The 20,124-nt window shown below is 41.1% G+C and overlaps 1 protein-coding gene across 17 annotated transcripts in view; it reads left to right on the top strand.

The window, feature by feature from the left end:
- MCF2L (MCF.2 cell line derived transforming sequence like) overlaps positions 1 to 20,124 on the top strand; it is a 249,952-nt gene that overhangs the window by 212,079 nt on the left and 17,749 nt on the right. For all 17 annotated transcript variants that reach the window (XR_012900192.2, XM_089775872.1, XM_075917179.2 and 14 more), the window contains 12 exons: positions 131 to 250; positions 960 to 1,151; positions 1,430 to 1,621; positions 2,547 to 2,706; positions 2,846 to 2,919; positions 3,373 to 3,449; positions 9,845 to 9,911; positions 10,735 to 10,850; positions 15,016 to 15,085; positions 16,823 to 16,915; positions 17,008 to 17,100; positions 18,239 to 18,364. Coding sequence is in view for 16 of the 17 variants with exons in the window: in XM_089775872.1 (XP_089631998.1) it covers positions 131 to 250; positions 960 to 1,151; positions 1,430 to 1,621; positions 2,547 to 2,706; positions 2,846 to 2,919; positions 3,373 to 3,449; positions 9,845 to 9,911; positions 10,735 to 10,850; positions 15,016 to 15,085; positions 16,823 to 16,915; positions 17,008 to 17,100; positions 18,239 to 18,364 (1,380 nt within the window). In the remaining variant the exon portion in view is untranslated. The remainder of the gene's footprint in view (positions 1 to 130; positions 251 to 959; positions 1,152 to 1,429; positions 1,622 to 2,546; positions 2,707 to 2,845; positions 2,920 to 3,372; positions 3,450 to 9,844; positions 9,912 to 10,734; positions 10,851 to 15,015; positions 15,086 to 16,822; positions 16,916 to 17,007; positions 17,101 to 18,238; positions 18,365 to 20,124) is intronic.

The following is a 20,124-nucleotide window of genomic DNA, read 5'->3' as shown; positions in this document are numbered from 1 at the left end:
GGCATAGGTGTTCAGTGGTCCCTTCCAAATCAATTCTTGTGTAGAAGCATATTATGCTAGCTATATAGCACTAGTCTTATTACTGAGGAGGTGAAATCATCCTCTTGAATATATTGTTGTCTCATTTCAGGTCAAAGCAGCTTTAATTATAGTGTCTGAGAGACTATCAGCTTTCACAGATGTGGGGAACAGCTGTGCACATGTGGAGCACATTCTGAAGGCTCTTGCCAACTTTGAAGAAAAATCACATGTAAGTTCTTGTAATTTCTCCATAGACTAAGAACTATAATATATTTTTGCTTTTTGAAAAAGATGAGCAGGAACTAGTAATTGAATATATTTTTTGACCCAGAATCACAATTCAGAAATGGACAGAATGTGTCTTTTCCTCACAATGATTTAAACAACCAGTATCATGACAATTTTAGAACTGAGAAGAATGTATCACAAAATTAAAAATGTTGCTAGACACACAAATGGAGAACTTTTTTCAGTTTTTTATGGGTATTTTGTAGTGGAATAGTTATATACTTTTGTCTATATAGACCATTATTGTATAGTCCCTTGGTTAGGACACTGGTCTGGGATTCAGGAGATCTGGGTTTGTTTTCTGATTCTGCCACAGCTTCCACTTGCAACTTTGAACATGTCATTTAATCTGTCTGCGCCACAGTGCCTCATCTGCAAATGAATGATGATAGTACTTCTGACTGCACTGGTGATGTAAGATTATACCCACACAGATGCCATATTGAAGAGGAGTACCGAGGCACTGGGACATCAGGAAAGAGGAGAACAACTTGAGTTTTTAGACAATGTGACAGTTAACAGTTTAATCCATGAAATTATTTGCCTAGCAAATCAATGCACTTTTCCATAATAGAATACATGTTTATGAACTTTATTTTGGAAGCTTTTTGAAGAATGCCTAACAAAAGATGTACCTAAAACTGTTTTAGGAATCCTTAGAAAAAGCTAACGTGCTGGCTTCTGAAGGTGACCAGCTTGTTCAAAGCAACCACTATGCTGTGGACTCCATTCTTCCCAAGTGCAATGAGCTCCATCATCTCTGCGATGCGTTTACAACAGAGATAAAAAATAAGAAAGATCATCTTACCAAATCTTTGGAACTGCACAGTCTTTTGGAGAAGGTAGATTTTATATGAAATGGTTCTGCTTCCCATCTCACTTGCTAATAATATTGCAAACATGTGATAGTCCCATGTGTTTGAAAGTAAGTGATGACTAGTAGAGAGGGAATGTTTCCAGTGTAAAGTGAGCTTTTGCTAATAGGGAGCTAAAGCATCAGAGACAGATGTTTTTTTTTCCCCCTCACATAATTGTAAATGTACAAAGTGTATTCTGCAAACCATTCAATTGTTCGTGCTGATGTGGGGTTTTTTCCTCCTGTTTTCTTTTGTGTTTCCAGTCTATGAGATGGTGTGATGAAGGCATTTACCTGCTAGCATCACAGCCTGTAGACAAATGCCAGACCCAGGATGGAGCAGAGTCAGCTTTACAGGAGATTGAGAAATTCCTGGACACTGGGGCAGACAATAAAATCAATGAACCGAATAAAGTTTACAAATTATATGAACCCATTCTCAACCAGGATCTAATGGTACTCTTAGTATTTATGCATGTGCACATATTTATAGTCACTGTTAATTTTAGATTGTGTTTTATGCAGGACTGATGTTAATGGTAAGCCACAGATCTAGCCTCTTTGGCCACTGAATTTTTATAGGCGCTTATAAGCCTGATTGCTTATTCTACTCCCCGGTTCTACATGCAGTATCTGGCAGCAGCACTGTGGGGAGAGGGAGAGCTGCGAACTGCAGCACGGATATTGCTCTATCCTAGCCCTACTTTTATGTAGCCCCAGCACTGCTTTTATTGATGGGGATATGGAGAGGGAGAGATGGTCTACCCCTTTTAAGACTTCTCCTGCAGCAGTTGAGGTTGCTTCCTAGGACAGCTTTAATTTAAGATACTTAGTAGTTCTACTTCTTCCAGGGCACTATGCACCTGTGAATGTGTATAGGAGTCACAGGACAAACATGGATGTCATGAGCATGTTGTCCTAAATTCTTAAGTGACATAGTGAAAATGGGTCTAGGTCCCATTTGCAACAGTGATTCAGGCACTTAGGAGGCTAAGTCCCATTGGCTTTCTTTCACTAATTGCTGAACTCCATTTTAAAAATGGGACTTATACTCATACGTCACTTACATTTTCCCTTAATGTGTAAATCTGAATCAGTAATGATTTAATTGCCCTAAATTTAGCACATGATCAGCAGTGAAATGCTTTGGTGATGTACCTTTACATAATTGGGACTAAATGACTCAGTCTGGCATTACACATTATATTTTAGTTAGAATGAGTGAAGAATTTCTCATTTTGAAGTTGAGAACATTATTTCTTCATGCTCCTTTTCTGCTGTACAAAAGTAGCACAATCTGGAGGTCAGTGTACCATAAAAGACAGCATGGTTGGTTTGTGGGTTTATTCAGAATTATTATTATGTTATGCTATTTGTACAGGAACATGTGCAAAAAGTTTTTCAAAAGCAAGAAAGCATGGAAGAAATGTTTCAAAAGAGACAAGCAAGCCTAAAGAAACTAGCAGCTAAGCAAACCCGTCCGGTTCAGCCAGTGGCACCAAGACCTGAGGTGTTAGTAAAATCTCCTTGCGTCTCTCCAGGTAACTACAAAAAAAGCCATTAAATTAGGTGTCTGCACTAAGCCAATGAACTTGAAAAGAATTTAAGCTATTCTCTGGTTGCACAAATGATCTGTCAAACTTGCTCCAGTTTAACAGCTGCCGTTTGATTCTGTACCAGGTCTTCATCGAGGTTCTGACTATGTGTCCAGCCTAGATGGTAATCTCCGGAGAATGAACTACAGAAGAGTAAAAGTAATTCTGAATTTATTTCATGTTGATTATTCTCTCCACCGTGCATGCGTGCACACAAACTAGAGAAAGTCACACTGCTTTGTAAAGTCACAGAACTCAAAGAAATACAGAAAGTGTCAGAGGAAAGAGCTTTGATAAATTAAGTTTTGATTACACAGAGTTCTGTTTTGTCCTCTAAGATTGTAATATTGCCCTGAGACACTTCTTGTTGTGAAAAGAACCAAAAGCAGAACCATTCTATGTTGGCAATCTGGCTTCCTCTTTTGTGGGACACCCCATTTATACAGATAATCTTTCATTCTTTTGCCCTCCAATTTGCCTCACAGTTTTCTGTTAATAGTTGCAGCCTTTCTTGTGAAATCAAGATAGTTCTTTGTGTCAGTGACGTAGCAAATAGACTGGAACTGCATTTTCCTGTTTTCCTCCCATGTACATTTTCACTTTGTGTTCCAGAGTGAAATGGGTGAATTCCATCAAAACAGAGTTGGGTCAGTGATGGATGATGAAGAAAACTTAGCTGTGTTACGAAGGTGGGTGTACTTGAGGTACCACAGCCAACATGTTGGTCTGATTAGACTGATTAACGTCTACTAATACATTTTTGTTCAGCAGATTCAGATGGCTATGATGTAGCCATGGGAGTTTGTAAAATGGACCTCCATCTTGCACAAGTCCTTACAAGTTGTCTTCCTTCAGTGAGAGTAATATGGGAGGATTTTGTCATCTTAAACATCTCAAAATTGTATTTTCCAGCCTCATTTGTGTTTGGTCTTGTGCTCTGCTTCCTTAAACTTTAGCTAAATAAATCATCTGTAGAAACATACCTTCCATTGCACCATTGAATATGACCCCACCATTGCAGTAATCTTTTCCTTGGCTGGTGTAAGACTGCAGCTTGTTGTGATTGTCTAAGTATCTTCTCATTTGTGACAAAATTAAACCAACAGATTTGAAAATAATGCTGTAACTTTTCAAAAATGAACCTTAAGAAAACTGTTTAGTTTTACATTTGATTAAGGTTCAGAGAAGCATCTAAGCTTTCATATGTTTCTCTGAATCAAGTCTCTAAACTTTGAGGTGAATTTATTACTAAAGGTAATCTAAGCTAGTGGACCTGAATCAGCTGTGCTCTGGAGGATATTCTCCCATTTTTAGTCGGTAGCTTGTATTTTGATTATATCCTATATCTAATTTCACTTCCTCTAGGCCAACTTTCAATGATAAATGCATTAGTGAAAGGGGATTTTAAAGTTTCAGTTCAGGCTTGAGCAGTTATCGAGCCTTCAATGAACTACCAAGAGTTGTTTGGTCTCCATACTTCGAAATTTTTAGATGATTTTTCCTAAAAAATTGTCTGGTTGGTTGATTGGAGTTCAAGCTGAAGGACAGAAGAAAAAAATGGGTATAAATTGGTCTTCTAATTTCCATCTGAAATGTACTGATGGTTTCTAAGCATGAGGAGTGCATTTCTGAACAGCCTCCCAATAGGAGTTGTGGACAGCAAGCAACTTAATCAGTTTTAGGCATGAGATTGACAAATTTATCAGTGGGATTATATGGTGGAGCAGGAGCTGTCTTAAAAGTGGGATTATATGGTGGGATTGCTTGTGGTAGTGGGGAGCCAGAGCTCAGCAGACCTGGCGTCCCTTCCAATTCACACTGAATCTTCCCAGAATCTGATTCTTCAGGACTTCAGCTAGTTCCTCCTGCAGAGATCAGGAAAGGTTCCCCTTCCTCCAGTGTATTCTGTTGTCGTTTTTTTTCTCCTTCCTCTGAAATATCTGAGATGGCTGCTACTTGAGATAGGACACTGGATGGGTTGGACTAGTTAGAGTACACGCCTACACTACAGTGTTATTTTGAAATAAGTTATTTCGGAATAATAACTCTCAAAATAACTATTTCGAAATAGCGCATCCACACTACAACTCCCCATCAAAATAGCACAGATCTATATTGAAATAGCATGTCCATTCTGATTGGAGCCTGAATCACATTTAAGGCCTGCCGGAAGTACTCCGGGCAGGGCATCAGGACAGCACTCGCTTCCTGTAGCTGCTGCCTGAGGCTATGTGAGGCTTGTGCTTAAAGGGGCTCCCCTCTACAGCCGTGTCTCAAATTCTTCTCCATAGCCTACCTCCTTGAGAGACAGCCAATGCCACACCGCATGCTGTGGTTGCCCTTTCAGATGCCCACAGCACTCCTACCGCTATCATGGAGCTGGACCTGCTACAAAGCAGTCACTGGTTCCTAGACCCGCTGCTGCAACTCCTGCTGCAGTTTATGCAGTCTGCCCTTGTGGCCCTGCTTGAAGACAATGACCAGCCTGGAATGGGGGACCTCCTCACTCAGGCCCAGTCGTTCCTCATGTGCCACACTTCCTCTCACCTCCCCACTGCACACAGTGCACTGCTGCTTCTGGCAGTGGGAGACCAGTATTGTCTGGTAGGACCAAGTCGTCATGGAACGGTGAGACAACCAGCAGTGGTTCCAGAACGTCCTCATGTGGAAGGACACCTTTCTAGAGCTCTGGAGTGGCATGCCCCTGCCCTCAGGTGACAGGACCACCTGCATGCGACTCACCCACCCCCTGCAGAAGCGTGGCGCCATCGCAGTTTGGAATCTTGCCATGTCAGACATCTACCGCTCCGTCGGGAACCAGTTCAGTGTGGGGAGATCAACCATCGGGGCCGTGCTGATGCAGGTTTGACTCTCTTACTATTGTCCCAGGAGTGTGGAGAAGCACTGCAATGGCTTCCCCGGAGAAAGGGGATGGTGGAATCTCCCTCCCTGGAGGTTTTTCAGTTCTGCCTTCACAAAGCTCTGCAGGCTTGAGGTAGTTGGGGTTGCTCCTGCTCTGGGAAGGGGCTTGGGCTCGGGGCACTCCAAAAGGATCTGGCAACCCTGTGATTCTATGATTCTATCCTTCTATAGGTGGTGAAGGCCATCAACAACATCCTGCTGCGCAGGGTCGCCACCCTGGGCAATGTGGACCCCATCATCACTGGCTTTGCTATTATGGGCTTCCCCAGTTATGGGGGAGTGGGCATTCATTGCACCCACATCCCCATCCAGGCCCCCAACCACCAGGCCTCAGATTACGTCAATAGGAAATCATGGACCACTGGGGCCATTTCACAGACATTAATGTTGGGTAGTCAGGGAAAGTGCACAACATGTCTTTAGGAATTCCAGCCTCTTCTAGAGGATGCACACCAGCACTTTTTACCCCAACTGCACCATCAGGGTCAGGGACGTGGACGTGTCCATGTGCATTGGAGCGACGTAGCCTATCCCTTGCTCCCCTTATTACACTGGACACCTGGACCCCACCAAGGAATGGTTCAATGCTAGACAGAGCAGGTGCTGCATCATGGTGGAGAGTGCCTTTGGCTGCTTCAAAGTGAGGCTCCAGTGACGACTCACCTGCCTGGACCCCAGCGACCAGAATATCCTCCAGGTGGTGGCAGCCTACTGTATCCTCCACAACCTTTGCGAAAATAATGGGGAGCCTTTCTTGCAAGAGTGGGGGGCAAGGGCCAAGTAGCTTTTGAGCAGCTGTACACCACAGCCATCTGGCAAGCCTGTCAGGGGCTGTGCACATCCGGGAGGCCCTGAGGGAGAGTTTCAGAGAAGGCCACTTGTGAGACTCTCCCCCTGACTTTCCCACAAGGGACCTCTGCAGTGGCCCAGTGTGCCTTTCCTCCCCCTTCTGTACCTTTCCCCCCTCTCCCCCTTCCTCCCCTCCTGCAAAGACCAAATAAACCAGACTTTTTGTTGAAACAGTACACGCTCTGATTTTTTGGGGGGGAATCTAGAACTGGGGAGGAACCGGAGAAAGAACCTGGGTAGGGGGAGGAGGGGCTCAGAGATGCGGCTGGGAATGGCTCCTGCTTCAGGTGGTCCCACCACTTTGTGTGTGGAGCCATCAGTGACACAGGGGGCTCTAGGAGAAGAAAGGGTGAATACAGGGGGGCTTGGGAAAGAGCGGGTATAGGGAGGGCAGTGACCATGCACTCAATATTGGTGTAAGCCACTCCCATTCTCTCATGCTGCCAGGACAGCTGCTCCCTGATGTGCAGTGCAGCTCCTGGTCAGCATGGCTCTCCTGGCAGTCATCCTCCTTTCAGTTGAGGGAATGGAGGTGCTCCAGGTGTTCCCTTGCCAAGTTGTCCTGGGGTCACCTCCACTGGTGGGTCTCGCAGGATTGGGAGGATGTCAGGGAAGTGTTGCATGTGCCCCACTTGCAGCTGGTCCACTTGTGAAGAAAAGCAAGAAGGCCAGTCATCCCAGGAGACACCATGCATGAAGCCTATCCCTAATCTCTGAGCTGACACCAAAAGGTTTTGGTTTAGATGACAGTGAAGTGCTTCATGCAAAGCCGTCTGTGGTTAGGCATGAGGCACTTTCCTGTAGGGGCATCAGCATCCCAGGGGAGCCTCGCTACCCCCACGTCCTGGGGACAAGCAGGCATGAGAAGGGGCTGGCCTGGCCAGGAGTCTGCAGGTGGAAGGGAGGGATCGGGCAGCTGAGCTTCCATCTGTGCTGCCCACATGCCAGGTCTGGCACTAGCTGTGTCCAACAGAGAGAGAACTTCTATCCCTGCCCGCTGGAGGAAAGAGAGGTGTTGGGGGAGGTGCGTGTGAGCAGCAATGCCCGCTTGCTGGGAAGGGTGGTACTGGGGTCCCCTCCACTTTCTCCTTCCCAGCAGGTTCCCATGCAGGACATCGGTATCCTCCAAATCACTACACTTGACTGGGAGCAAATGCTGCTCCAAGAGTGCAAGCACGAGTGTGCGGCTCTGCTGTGTGTTTCCCTGACCACAGCCTCCTTAGTGGTGGCTTGTGGTGGGAAAGTGGCCCACCACAGACTCTGGAGTATGGCAGGCAGTGAGAAGGAGCAACTGGTTCCTGTGTGGCAGCATCATGGGACTGATGCTCCTTGTGCACCCACGTGCACAGGCTGTTGTGCTAGCCCCAGGCCGAGAAGGCCAAGCAAGAAGCGTGCAGTCCCTCACAGCCTGCCACCTGCCCCCACATGTGCCATGGGAAAGTGATGGAACTCACCCAATGGGCCTTCCCTGGCTTTGTCCGAGGCATGGGAGACCTCTTGAGAGGGGAGGGTACTGACTCCAGGGTGATGACCACCTTGCTGGTGGGCATAGTGTCAGTACTGGCCTCCTCTCATCCTCATCATCATCCTCCTCCTCCTCCTCCTCCACAGCCCTGCCCTCCTGGAGGCTGATGACAGGCGTGTCCAGACCAGAGGTGACAATGAAGGGAGGGGAAGTGACCTGCCCCCTCCTATGATGCCATTCAGCTGGACATAAAGGTGGCAGTTCTAGGGTGCTGCTCCCAACCGGGAACTTCTTTGCCTGGAACTTCTTTGCCTTGGTGTAAGCCTTCCGGTGCTCCCTGATCTTCATCCTAACCTAGTCCATACGTCCCCTCTGGATGAAGCTGGTATGGAGATCCTGGAGGTTTGATTGATCTCCCCAGACCTCGATCAGATTGGCGACCTCCACCTCAATCCACGAGGGTGCCCTCCTCTTCCGCCCCTGGCCAGGGGCTTTAGAGCTGGCTGCTGGCATGTTTGCAGCTGTGGGGGGCTTGGATGAAGTGCCGGCGTTGCTCATTGCAGCAGAGAAGGCTGGGCAGAGTGCTGGTGTGTGGTACAGTGCAAGCAGGGCCTGCATCGTGCCACAGGTGCTTTCCCTTCTGCCTGCACCTTGAAAAGTGGCAGGAGAAGGGAAGCTGTTGAGGGGTGAGGACAGAGTGGCCACCAAGGCAGCTGTGGGAAGCCCTAGAGACAAGTTATTTTTAAATAAGCACAACTGCACCATCCACACTTACACTATTTTGAAATAGGCTTTATTCCTCATGAAATGCGGGTTTACTATTTCAGAATAAGAAGCCTGTTACTTTGAAGTAATTTCAAAATAACAGGCTTGCTGTGTGGATGCTCACCATCATGTGAGTTATTTTGAAATAACTCTGTAGTGTTGACATACCCTGAGGTAGTACTGAGAATGTTCTTAGTGCTTGGTTGGCTAGTTTTTGCTCACATGCTGAATATATGTGGGATCACAAAAGAATTTCTCCCCATTCTCTGCCTGTGGGATCTAATGGTTTGATCTCTAACAAGCCGTGGTGCTTTGTTCTAGTTTTGGTTGTCAGTTGTGACATTAGTGGCCTGTGATAGACAGAGGGGCAGACTATATGATCTGGTTGTCTCTTCTGGCCTTAAACTCTGTGGTGGGGACATCACAAGGAAGTTCCTGTTACTCCTTTGTCCACATCATAGCACCATCATCTGAATTCCAAAATTCGCAATCTCAGACCACTTCAGATTTGGGATGTCAGGGTTTGCAAAATGTATTGGCTCAGCTTTCTGAAAAATGACACACTGTGGTTGATTCTAGCCATCACAGTTAGTTCCATCTGTTCATGAGCGTGGGAATGGTCACTCACCTAAAAACAGAGAGAGAGAAGCAATCAAGGTAATGGTTCCCAGTGGAAAACAAATGTGGCACAGATGCAGCATAACATTTTTTCATCAGATGGCATAAATACCGGTATATAAGATGGTTTAAAATATCAAATGACCAACTGAATTTAAAATGTAAAAACCGATCTTCACTGGCCTCTAACACCAACTCCTGCAGCACTTATAAGTACAGTAGAACCCAAGCTTAAAGCATTTGATGTCACAATGTGCAGCTTCAAGTTATAATCTTCTGATTTAAACAGAATTCACCACCTCTCCCTTTTTAAGAGACATTTTGACATAGGGTTATGCAAATATATGAAATACTAATATTCAGCATTAATTATTTGTGCCTGTAAAATAGGCTAAGGAAATTTATATGAAGATTTATTAGTCTAAGGAAATTAAGTCCTTTCTTAATTATCTCTCTGTTAAACAGCCATGTAATTAATGAACTTATTGAAACTGAACGAGCATATGTGGAAGAACTTCTGTGTGTTCTTGAGGTAAGTCTGTTTGTCATATATATATATATATATATATATATATATATATATATTACTGGATCTGTTTATCTAAAGAATCGACACCTTTCATTGTTTATCCTTAAATGAATAAATTCTAGCAAATGTACAATACAAAAAAATCTTGTTTGCCTGTCCGAATATCATTTTTGGGCTGACTATCCTAGAGTCCCCAGGGCTTAGGGAAGAGCAGTGATGGTCAAAAGCCACCTTTGCATTCTCCCCTAAGCTAGGTGCTCAGATCAGAGGATCTGGTTCTTCATACACAATGGATAAAGTCTACATTTGAAAATCAGACTTAAAACAAGTTTGCATGCATTTCTTGATGTTTTAAAATGCTAAAGAACAGGATCTGCAATGATTTTTTTTACCTGCAGTAGTCATTATAAATGTGGATGAACAAAACCAGTCATCTGAAATATCAATGTCTAAGGCTTGCTTAGATAATATAGTTTGCTTTGAAACTATGTGTAAAGTTATTAAAAAATTGCAAACTACATTAAAAAAAAGATGTAGAAATATGCTAGCTTTGGCTTGAATTCAGTGATTGTATAAACTTTGTTACATTCTTATTTAACAAGAATGTTGAATAATTCTTTAAATTAACTCTCCAGAGGTTATGAATGTGTGTGTACAATCCTCACGCACATTCATTTTGATGATGGTCAAGAGAAGGGCAATGTTGTAAGAGTCAACATTTAATTGATGCAGAAATCTTCTGTACTTTGTATCGGCTGTTGGCAGACTGATTTGTGTACAGGAGAGGGTTGGAACTAATTAATCTGCCTCTCTCTCCATGTCAAAGGGCTATGCTACAGAGATGGACAGCCCTTTAATGATGAATCTCATTTCACCAGGGCTCCTAAATAAGAAGGATGTTTTGTTTGGGAATATGGAAGAAATTTATCATTTTCATAACAGGTTAGGATTTCTGTTTAATAAGAAAAGCTTTGATTCGGTGAGTGGGTGTGGATAAGAGAATGAATGTTTTCATTTGTATGTGGTACCATTTTTTGTGGTATTGCTTGGGGGAGGAAGGAAGTCTTGTATTCTTTTTAATTGTGTTAAAGGACTCTGACTAAGTCATCCCTCAGTACCTGATGTCTCTAAATCCATATTGCATAGGAAAGAGAAGGCAAAGTACCTAAGGGAGGTAGAAGTTGCAGTGGGGGAGGTCTATCTTGGCTAATAGGAAAAAGTATTTCACTGGGAGGGTGATGAAGCACTGGAATGAGTTACCCGGGGAGATGGCAGAATCTCCATCCCTAGAGGTGTTTAAGTCCCAGCTTGACAAAGCCCTGGCTGGGATGATTTAGTTGGGGTTGATCCGGTTTTGGGAATTGGGTTGGACTCAATGACCTCCTGAGGTCTCTTCCAGCCCTAGGATTCTATGAGACCAATAACCTTGCGAAGAGCAGTGTGAAGTTATTCAGTATCTGCAAAAAAGCATAAAACACCCAGTAATTTGCTATGTACAACCTGTCCTTTCACTCACCCAATTAATGGAGGAAGTTAATCAGTTTCAAATAGTTTTTATTCTATTTTACAACCTTTACAAAGTTACAGCCAGCACACTCTAATATGGTCGATCCCTGAATATGGGTCTTTTTCCTGTCACTAAGTATTTACTTCTTGCCTCAGTCACTAACCATTTTATCCCATCCTTGATATTCTATATGGTGAAGGCAACAGAATTTATACTCTCCCAGGAGTTTCAATTAGTAGATATTGTTTAGCAGATATTCCCACACAAAGCAGAATTAGAACTGGTTGGAAGGACAGAAGTATAACTTATGTCTATTGATTTAATTGCGGTTAACTCACACGATTTTTAAAAAATTAACTATTACAAAATTGTGATTAATCATGCTATTAAACAATAAATACTTCTTGAAATTTATTTAAAATTTTCGATTTTTCTACATTTTCACATATATTGATTTCTATTACAACAACATGCACAAGTGTACAGTGCTCACTTTATATTATTTTTGATGTACAGATATTTTCACTATGAAAATTATAAACAAATAGCATTTTTCAATTCACCTCGTACAAATATTGTAGTGTTATCTCTTTATCATGAAAGTGCTATTTATAAATGTAGATTTTTTTGTTACATAACTGCATTAAAAAACACAACAATGTAAACCTTTAGTGATTACAAATTCACTCAGTCCTACTTCTTGTTAAGCCAATGACTGAGACAAACAAGTTTGTTTATATTTACAGGGGATAATGCTGCATGCCTCTTACATACAATGTGATCTGGAAGTGAGGATGGGCATTCACATGGCACTTTTGTCTCCAACATTGCAAAATATTTACATTCCAGATGTGCTAAACTTTTGTATGCTCCTTCATGCTTCGGACACCATTTCAGAAATATGCTTCCCTGCTGATGATGCTTGTTTAAAAAAAATGTGTTTGTTAAATATATGAGTGAACTCCTTAAGGGAAAATTGCATCTCTCCAGTTCTGTTTTACCCACCTTCTGTCATATATTTCATGATGTAGCAGTCGCAGGATGATGACCCAGCACACTTTCACAGCAGATTTGACAAAATGCAAAGAAGGTTCCAATGTGAGATTTCTAAAAATAACTACACACTCGGCCTAACGTTTAAAAATCTAAAGTGTCGTTGAAAAGTAATGAGGTGTGAAGCATGCTTTCAGAAGTCTTGAAAGAGCAATACTCCACCAAAAAAGAAAATCAAATTTTGCCACTCTCCTTTGTCTCAGATGATGAAAATGAACATTCACCACTCTGCTCTTCTTTGTATCATTATTGATCAGAGCCTGTCGTCATCACAGATGTATGTCCTCTGGACTAGTGGTTGATGTCTGGCACTTAATTATCTTGTAACACCAGCTATAACAGTGCTATGCGACCACTTGTTCTCAGTTTTGGGTTATTTCATAAACAAGAAGCTACAGCGTTATCTGCTGCAAATTGTAACCAAACTTGTAGATACTTTGCTGAACAAGAAGTGGGGACTGAGTGGACTTGTAGCATCTACATTTTTACATTGTTTTACTTTTGTACATCATTCAACATTTGTAAGTTCACCTTTCATGATAAGGAGATTGCACTACAGTACAGGTTGAACTTCTCTATCCGGCACCCTCAGGACTTGTCTGGTGCCAGACCAGAAGATTTGCTGGATCATAGAATACTAGGACTGGAAGGAACCTCGAGAGGTCATCAAGTCCAGTCCCCTGCCCTCATGGCAGGACCCAGTACTGTCTAGACCATCCCTGATAGACATTTATCTAACCTACTCTTAAATATCTCCAGAGATGGAGATTCCACAACCTCCCTACCCAATTTTTTCCAGTGTTTGACTACCCTGACAGTTAGGAACTTTTTCCTAATGTCCAGCCTAAACCTCCCTTGCTGCAGTTTAAGCCCATTGCTTCTTGTTCTATCCTCAGAGGCCAGGAAGAACTATTTTTCTCCCTCCTGCTTGTGACACCCTTTTAGATAACTGAAAACCGCTATCATGTCCCCTCTCAATCTTCTCTTTTCTAAACTAAACAATCCCAATTCTTTCAGTCTTCCTTCATAGGTCATGTTCTCTAGATCTTTAATCACTTTTGTTGCTCTTCACTGGACTTTCTCCAATATCTCCACATCTTTCTTGAAATGTGGTACTCAGAATTGGATACAATGCTCCAACTGAGACCTAATCAGCGCAAAGTAGAACGGAAGAATGACTTCTTGTGTCTTGCTCACAACACACCTGTTAATGCATCCCAGAATCATGTTTGCTTTTTTTTGCAACAGCATCACACTGTTGACTCAAACTTAGCTTGTGGTCCACTATAACCCTTAGATCCCTTTCTGTCAAACTCCTTCCTAGACAGTCGCTTCCCATTCTGTATGTGTGAAACTGATTTTTCCTTCCTAAGTGGAGCACTTTGCATTAGTCCTTATTAAACTTCATCCTGTTTACCTGAGACCATTTCTCTAATTTGTCCAGATCATTCTGAATGATGACCCTATCCTCCAAAGCAGTTGCAACCCCTCCAGGCCTGGTATCATCTGCAAACTTAATAAGTGTACTCTTTATGCCGATATCTAAATCATTGATGAAGATATTGAATAGAACCGGTCCCAAAGCAGACCCTTTGTAGAATCCCGCTTGTTATACCTTTCCAGCGGGATTGTGAACCATTAATAACTTCTCTCTGGGTTATTGTGCACCCAACTTATAGTAGCTCCATCTAAGTTGTATTTGCCTATTTTATTGATAAGAAGATCATGCGAGCTCAAATATTTTCCAACAGCATTTGGGTTAAATTAGAGCTAAATAACAACACAGAACACTGAGAGCCAGGACTGTTAAAAAAAAATTATGAGACTGAGGAAAACTTGTCCACGCCCAAGATAAGTGGACATCAGACTAACTAAAATCATGTTAGACAATAGGTGTTGCTGAACTAGAGAGGGTCAACCTATGTTTGTATTAGGTTAATTGAAAAATACTATTTTGTTTGTTGTTTACAGTGAAAGTATTTGACATCAAAAATATAAAGTGAGCACTGCACTCTTTGTTCTGGATTGTAATTGAAATCAAATATATTTGAAAATATCCTAAAATATTTAAATACCTGGTATTATATTATTCTTTAACTGGTTAATCACAGTTATAATTTTTTTAATCTCTTGACAACCTACTATAATTTCAGACAGTTAAACACAAAAGACAGGTGTTACATTTCTTACAGGCATGTAAGATTTGGCCAACATGGTCAACACAGTAAAAAAAAAATACTTGACCAACAAAGTAAATAATTTTTTTTTCTCCCCTCTTGTTCAGTTATAGTAATCTTATAGTAACCATTTCGAACAAGAGTATCTTAAAAACAGAAATACAATTTTAAATTTGGTGTCCTTTTCAAATAATGATTTGAGGGAGATGTTTATTTTTGTAGTATAATATTACAACTCTGATATTTCCTAAAGCTTAGAAAATTAAGGCTATTGCAGGAGAGGGAACCTAAGGAAGTCTAAGCCATTATAACTGCTTTTTTCCTTTAGAATATTCTGTCACATAACCTAACAAAGTTATTTTCTTTGTAGAATATTCTTGCGAGAGCTAGAAAATTACATAGAATACCCAGAGCTGGTGGGAAGGTGTTTCCTTGAAAGGGTATGTATTCGAGAGAATGTGTGTTACTCGCTGTTCTGGTCTCACTCAGCTCTGCCTACTACTTGAATTAGAAGCCCAGCATTCTAGTTATACAGGCAGTCCCTGGGTTACGTACAAGATAGGGACTGTAGGTTTGTTCTTAAGTTGAATTTGTATGTAAGTCGGAACTGGTACATATTGTAGGGGAAACGCTAGCCAAACATTTCTCCAGAGCTCAGTTTTATTCTCCCACACCTCACTTCCCTCAGTCCTTTATTCTCAAGATGAAGTGTCTGCTGAGAAAAGCCGCTCCACGTCTCCCTGGTCTGCTGGGGGGGGGCGCTAGCTTCGCGTCTCCCTGGTCTGCTGCGGGGAAGCAGCTAGTGCGGGGTTGCCTCACCCCATTTGTAAGTAGGGATCCGATGTAAGTCGGATCCATGTAACCCTGGGACTGCCTGTAGAACAATCTATGACTACAGAGGAAATAGAAGACAAACAGAAAAGAGAGGAGAGCTGGGCAAATCTACAAAAAAGATTAATTGCAAATATTCAGGGCTTGCCGAACTGCAGCGAGCCCCGCTCGCCAGCTGCACTGTCCGATGATCTGCGCATGCGCAGATCGCCGGAACCCAGCTCTTCCAGGTTACAGTCTACTCGCCACGGGCGAGTAGATTGTATAATTTGTCGAGCCCTGCAAGTATTCATTAAAATAAAAGCTTGAATTTGCTTCCATAATATTCACAACTTGTGGCACTTCTGTTCAGAAGGTGAAACTCAATAATCTGCAAAGGACCAGGATAAAGCCTATGTAACATGTAAGCCCTGTTAAAACTCAACTAGCCTGAGCTGAAGTAGAACTTGTGTGCCGCATAGGCTTTGTGCATGGTAAATTTGACCCGGGGGTAATAGATTCATAAATACGATTTTGACTCTAGCAGAAACATTTCTCTACTTTTAAAAGGTTCAGTCATACAGTTAGGGAGCAGCAATAACACCACATGACTTACATGATCAGCCATGCCATGGAATAACAAATAGTAAAACCCTTAAAGACATTGAAGTGAACCGTGCACAACCATAGTTGGATGATATTTTAGTTCAAAGTGATTGAACGCTGTATACGGACTTGAATTTGATACATTTGTTCATTATTGCACAGATAACGCAAACAGAAAAACTGCAATTGTACAGGAAAAAAATGATGTGCTACAGAGACTTTGTCCCACTCCACAAGAGTAGAACTCTTGATTTTACTGATGTTAATTAACATACTTTCTGAATGGATAGCAAAACTTTATGAATTAGCTACTAGCAACATTTACTAGCTGGATGCATCTGGTGACATAGTAATCAATCACTAAAGAACACTTCTCTATTGTATTACTGCTTGCCTATATTCATGGTTAATATTAAAGTGCTATGCAGCTGTATTTCCTCTTTATATATTAGTTTAAATAAGTGATTTATATATGTGAATTGTACATATTTTAAAATGGTAAAGTTAAACAGAAGCAAGAATTAACAAGAAAGTGTTCTTTTAAAATTCTGCAATACAATATGTAAATTAATATGCTTCAAAATTATGGCAAATATTTTAACAATATTTTTTGTCATTAATGTTCCAGGGAATTATACTATCATTTGTCCTCTTTTTTTTTTTTTCTTAGTCTCAGAAGTAGGAATTCCTAAGTATTTTAAACGCTTTTTAGTAAAAGTTCAGTACTTGAATTCACAATAACCTTTTTTTATGGAATTCAGATGGAAGATTTCCAGATGTATGAAAAATATTGTCAAAATAAACCCCGATCTGAAAGCTTGTGGAGGCAGTTTTCAGACTCTGCATTTTTTCAGGTATACTTACTTAAGTCTTCATTTTTCTCAATGTTTCTAAGATTGAATGAAGAAAGACTTTATGTATTAATGAAGTGCTAAATTCATCATAGGAATGTCAGAGGAAACTTGAGCACAAACTGAGTTTGGATTCCTACTTACTGAAGCCTGTTCAGAGAATAACCAAATACCAATTACTGCTGAAGGTAGGGGGTACAGAACAATATGCATGAGTATTCTTTTGGTGCTTGGGCATTTTTAAAAAATTACACTATTTTGTAGTTGTATGTCACTATTTGTCTCATCCTACCCCAAGAAAAGCCTAAAGGCAGTAGGAATAAGACCATACATGGACTTTCAAGGCATGAAGGGTGATGGGCAGATTTCAATCTGTCATCTTGTTCAGTTCTCTTGTTTCTCTGATTCTAAAAGCAGGAAGTGGGTGGGCAATCTTGTGCTTCATATATAGAGTTTGCTATAATTCTTTTTGACTTTGTTCTCCCACTGAGTAGACAGAAGGAAGACTAGGACAAACAGACTTGTAAGGGATACTTTCTATTTGCTTGAAACTTGACCACTGCAGAAATTGGCACCATGGGCTTGAAAATATACTCAGAAAAATGCCTGTGCAATCATATAGAAACTCTGCAAGGTAATGCAGAGGCATGCATTTCTGGAATCAAGTGTTTTTTAATTTATGCCACTGTATGTTTTTGGAAATACAGGATAATGTTTAATATAATAATTTTTATATTGGAAGCCTGACAATTTTGGAAATGCTATACCAAATTTCCAAACATTTAATACAGGTCTTATTTTTTTCCCATTGTAAATTATTTAATAGATATTCAAAACATAACCTAGCACAGTGGGTTTTTGACCTGTGAGCAGGGCTTCAGGCTGCAATCAAAATAACAGCTTAAAATGAGCATGGGATGTACCTAAATTTTAGAGCTAGATAACAATAGAAACCTTTTTCACAAAACTTCATGCCAATCTTTTCACCATATTGATAGCAACTGTTTGCAACATTGGGCTTATATAGGCCTCGTTTCCAGAGGCAAGAAGTAGAATTTAGAACCATCTGACTCTGTCTTATTTTATCCATTACCATGGGATTTTTGGAGATTCCCACCTTCTCCTCCTCAGGCTTTTTTCAATTGTGGCAAGTGGGAATTTTTGGTTGAAATTAACACACAGAACCAGATAGTGTTGGGGGAGGGGAGGAGGAATTAACAGATGAAAGCTCATCTCAAAATTCAGTGTTGAAAGTGCACACATCTAGAGATGTAATAGTTATCTGTTTACAAAACAGAATGAGCATCACATCGTTTTTCCCCATAGGAAATGCTGAAGTACAGTAAAAACTGTGAAGGAGCTGAAGATCTGCAGGAGGCATTAACCTCTATACTAGGTATTCTCAAAGCAGTCAATGATTCTATGCACCAGATTGCCATTACCGGCTATGACGTAAGTGACCGCATTTCTTAATTGTTGTACAGATACAAAATGAAGTGAATATAATAATGTATGTAATCATGCAAATGGGATTTTGCAACAGTTTTCTTTTGACTAATCTCTGATCTGTGCTGTCTAGTAAAAATAATGGGGAAATGGATTCTGACACATTTCTCACCAATCTCACTACTAGTATGTACTTTCAGTATATTTTATTAGAAGTCCCAATCCCATTTTGTTGATTCCAGTTTTCCTCTTGAAAATTTCTTTGAAACAATTTGTGTGGTGAGAGTGTGGAGACCCATTCAACCCAACTGTAAACGGTGCATGTGAGGGAAGCTACTTTAAGCTAGGGAGTGTCACAGTACTCGCTCCCCTGCACTCCTACTTCCAGAACCTATGGACAAGGCCACATGTTTCAAGCATTGTTAACCTTTACCTAATGCTTTTTCTTTAGAGGGAAATTTCCTCTCAAGATGATCTAATGGGGAAGTTGTGATTCCAGAACCAAACCCAGGAATAATAGCATCCTATATCCCAGGAAACAGTGACAAAGATTTGGAGACCATAGTGGATAATCATGAACATGAGCTCCCAACATGACTCTGTGGCCAAAACAGCTAATGTAATGCTGGGATGCATAAATAGGAGAAACTTGAGTAGGATTAGAGAGGTTATTTCACCTCTATCTTGACACTAGGGTGTCCAGTTCTCGTGTCCACTATTCAAAGAGGATGTTGATAAATTGGAGACAGTTCAGAGATGTGCTTGAGAAAGATTAAAGAATGAGAAGATATGCCTTAGAGAGACTTAAGGAGTTCAATCTATTTGTCTTAATAAAGGGAATATTAAGGATTAGAGTCCATAAGTCCCTATTTGGGGACATATATTTAATAATGTTTTTTCAGTATAGCCAGGAAAAGTATAACACAGTCCAACAGCTGGAGGTTGAAATTAGGCAAATTAAGACTGGAAATAAGGTACACTTCTTACTGTGAGGGTGATCACAGAATCATAGAATACTAGAACTTGAAGGGACCTCGAGAGGTCATCAGGTCCAGTCCCTTGCCCTCACAATGAAACATTGGAACAATTTACCAAGTAGCCTCACGGGTTCTCCATCACAAACAAGTTTTAAAAGAAAATTGGTGGCTTTTCCAAAAAAATCTGCTTAGGAATGGTTTGGGGGAAGTTCTGTGGCCTGTGTTATGCAAGAGGTTAATCTAGATGATCATAATGGTTCCTTCTTGCCTTAGAAACTATGACTCTGGACAGTTCCCATTGATTTCAGTAGGGCCAGGCTTTCACCCCCACATTCCATTTTATCTGAACCATCAAATTTAAAAGGTTTAGATACGACTTTTTTTGTATTTTACTAATCTGATTAGTATAACTGTCAGATTTCTCTTTAGTATTTGGATGTACTGTTGGATGTTAGATGTTGCTTATAATATGTTGATTTCAATCTGCATGTAATGGTGGATTCCTCGCCCTTTCTTTATTGACAGTGGTTAAAGTCTAAATAAGAAATACCATTGCTGCTTCTGTTCTCTTCAGGCTAATTTGGACCACCTTCATCACACATCTTTGTGTAATGTCTTCCCACTTTCAAGATTAATAAAGCAAAAAAATATGTATAAAGGAACAATGTCAACCAATTTTTTTATTTTTTTTAAAATTGATAGAGAACCTTTTTTACAAATACTTTATTTTTCTCTCGCTCTCTCCTGTCTCACAATTCTAGGACCATTCTTCCCTACTGATTGTGGGAG

This window comes from Pelodiscus sinensis, chromosome 1 (genome assembly GCF_052426305.1).
Source record: "Pelodiscus sinensis isolate ZL-2025 chromosome 1, ASM5242630v1, whole genome shotgun sequence".
Taxonomy (NCBI): domain Eukaryota; kingdom Metazoa; phylum Chordata; order Testudines; family Trionychidae; genus Pelodiscus; species Pelodiscus sinensis.
Note: the sequence above shows the minus strand (reverse complement) of the source record. Positions and strands in the feature narration are given on the sequence as shown.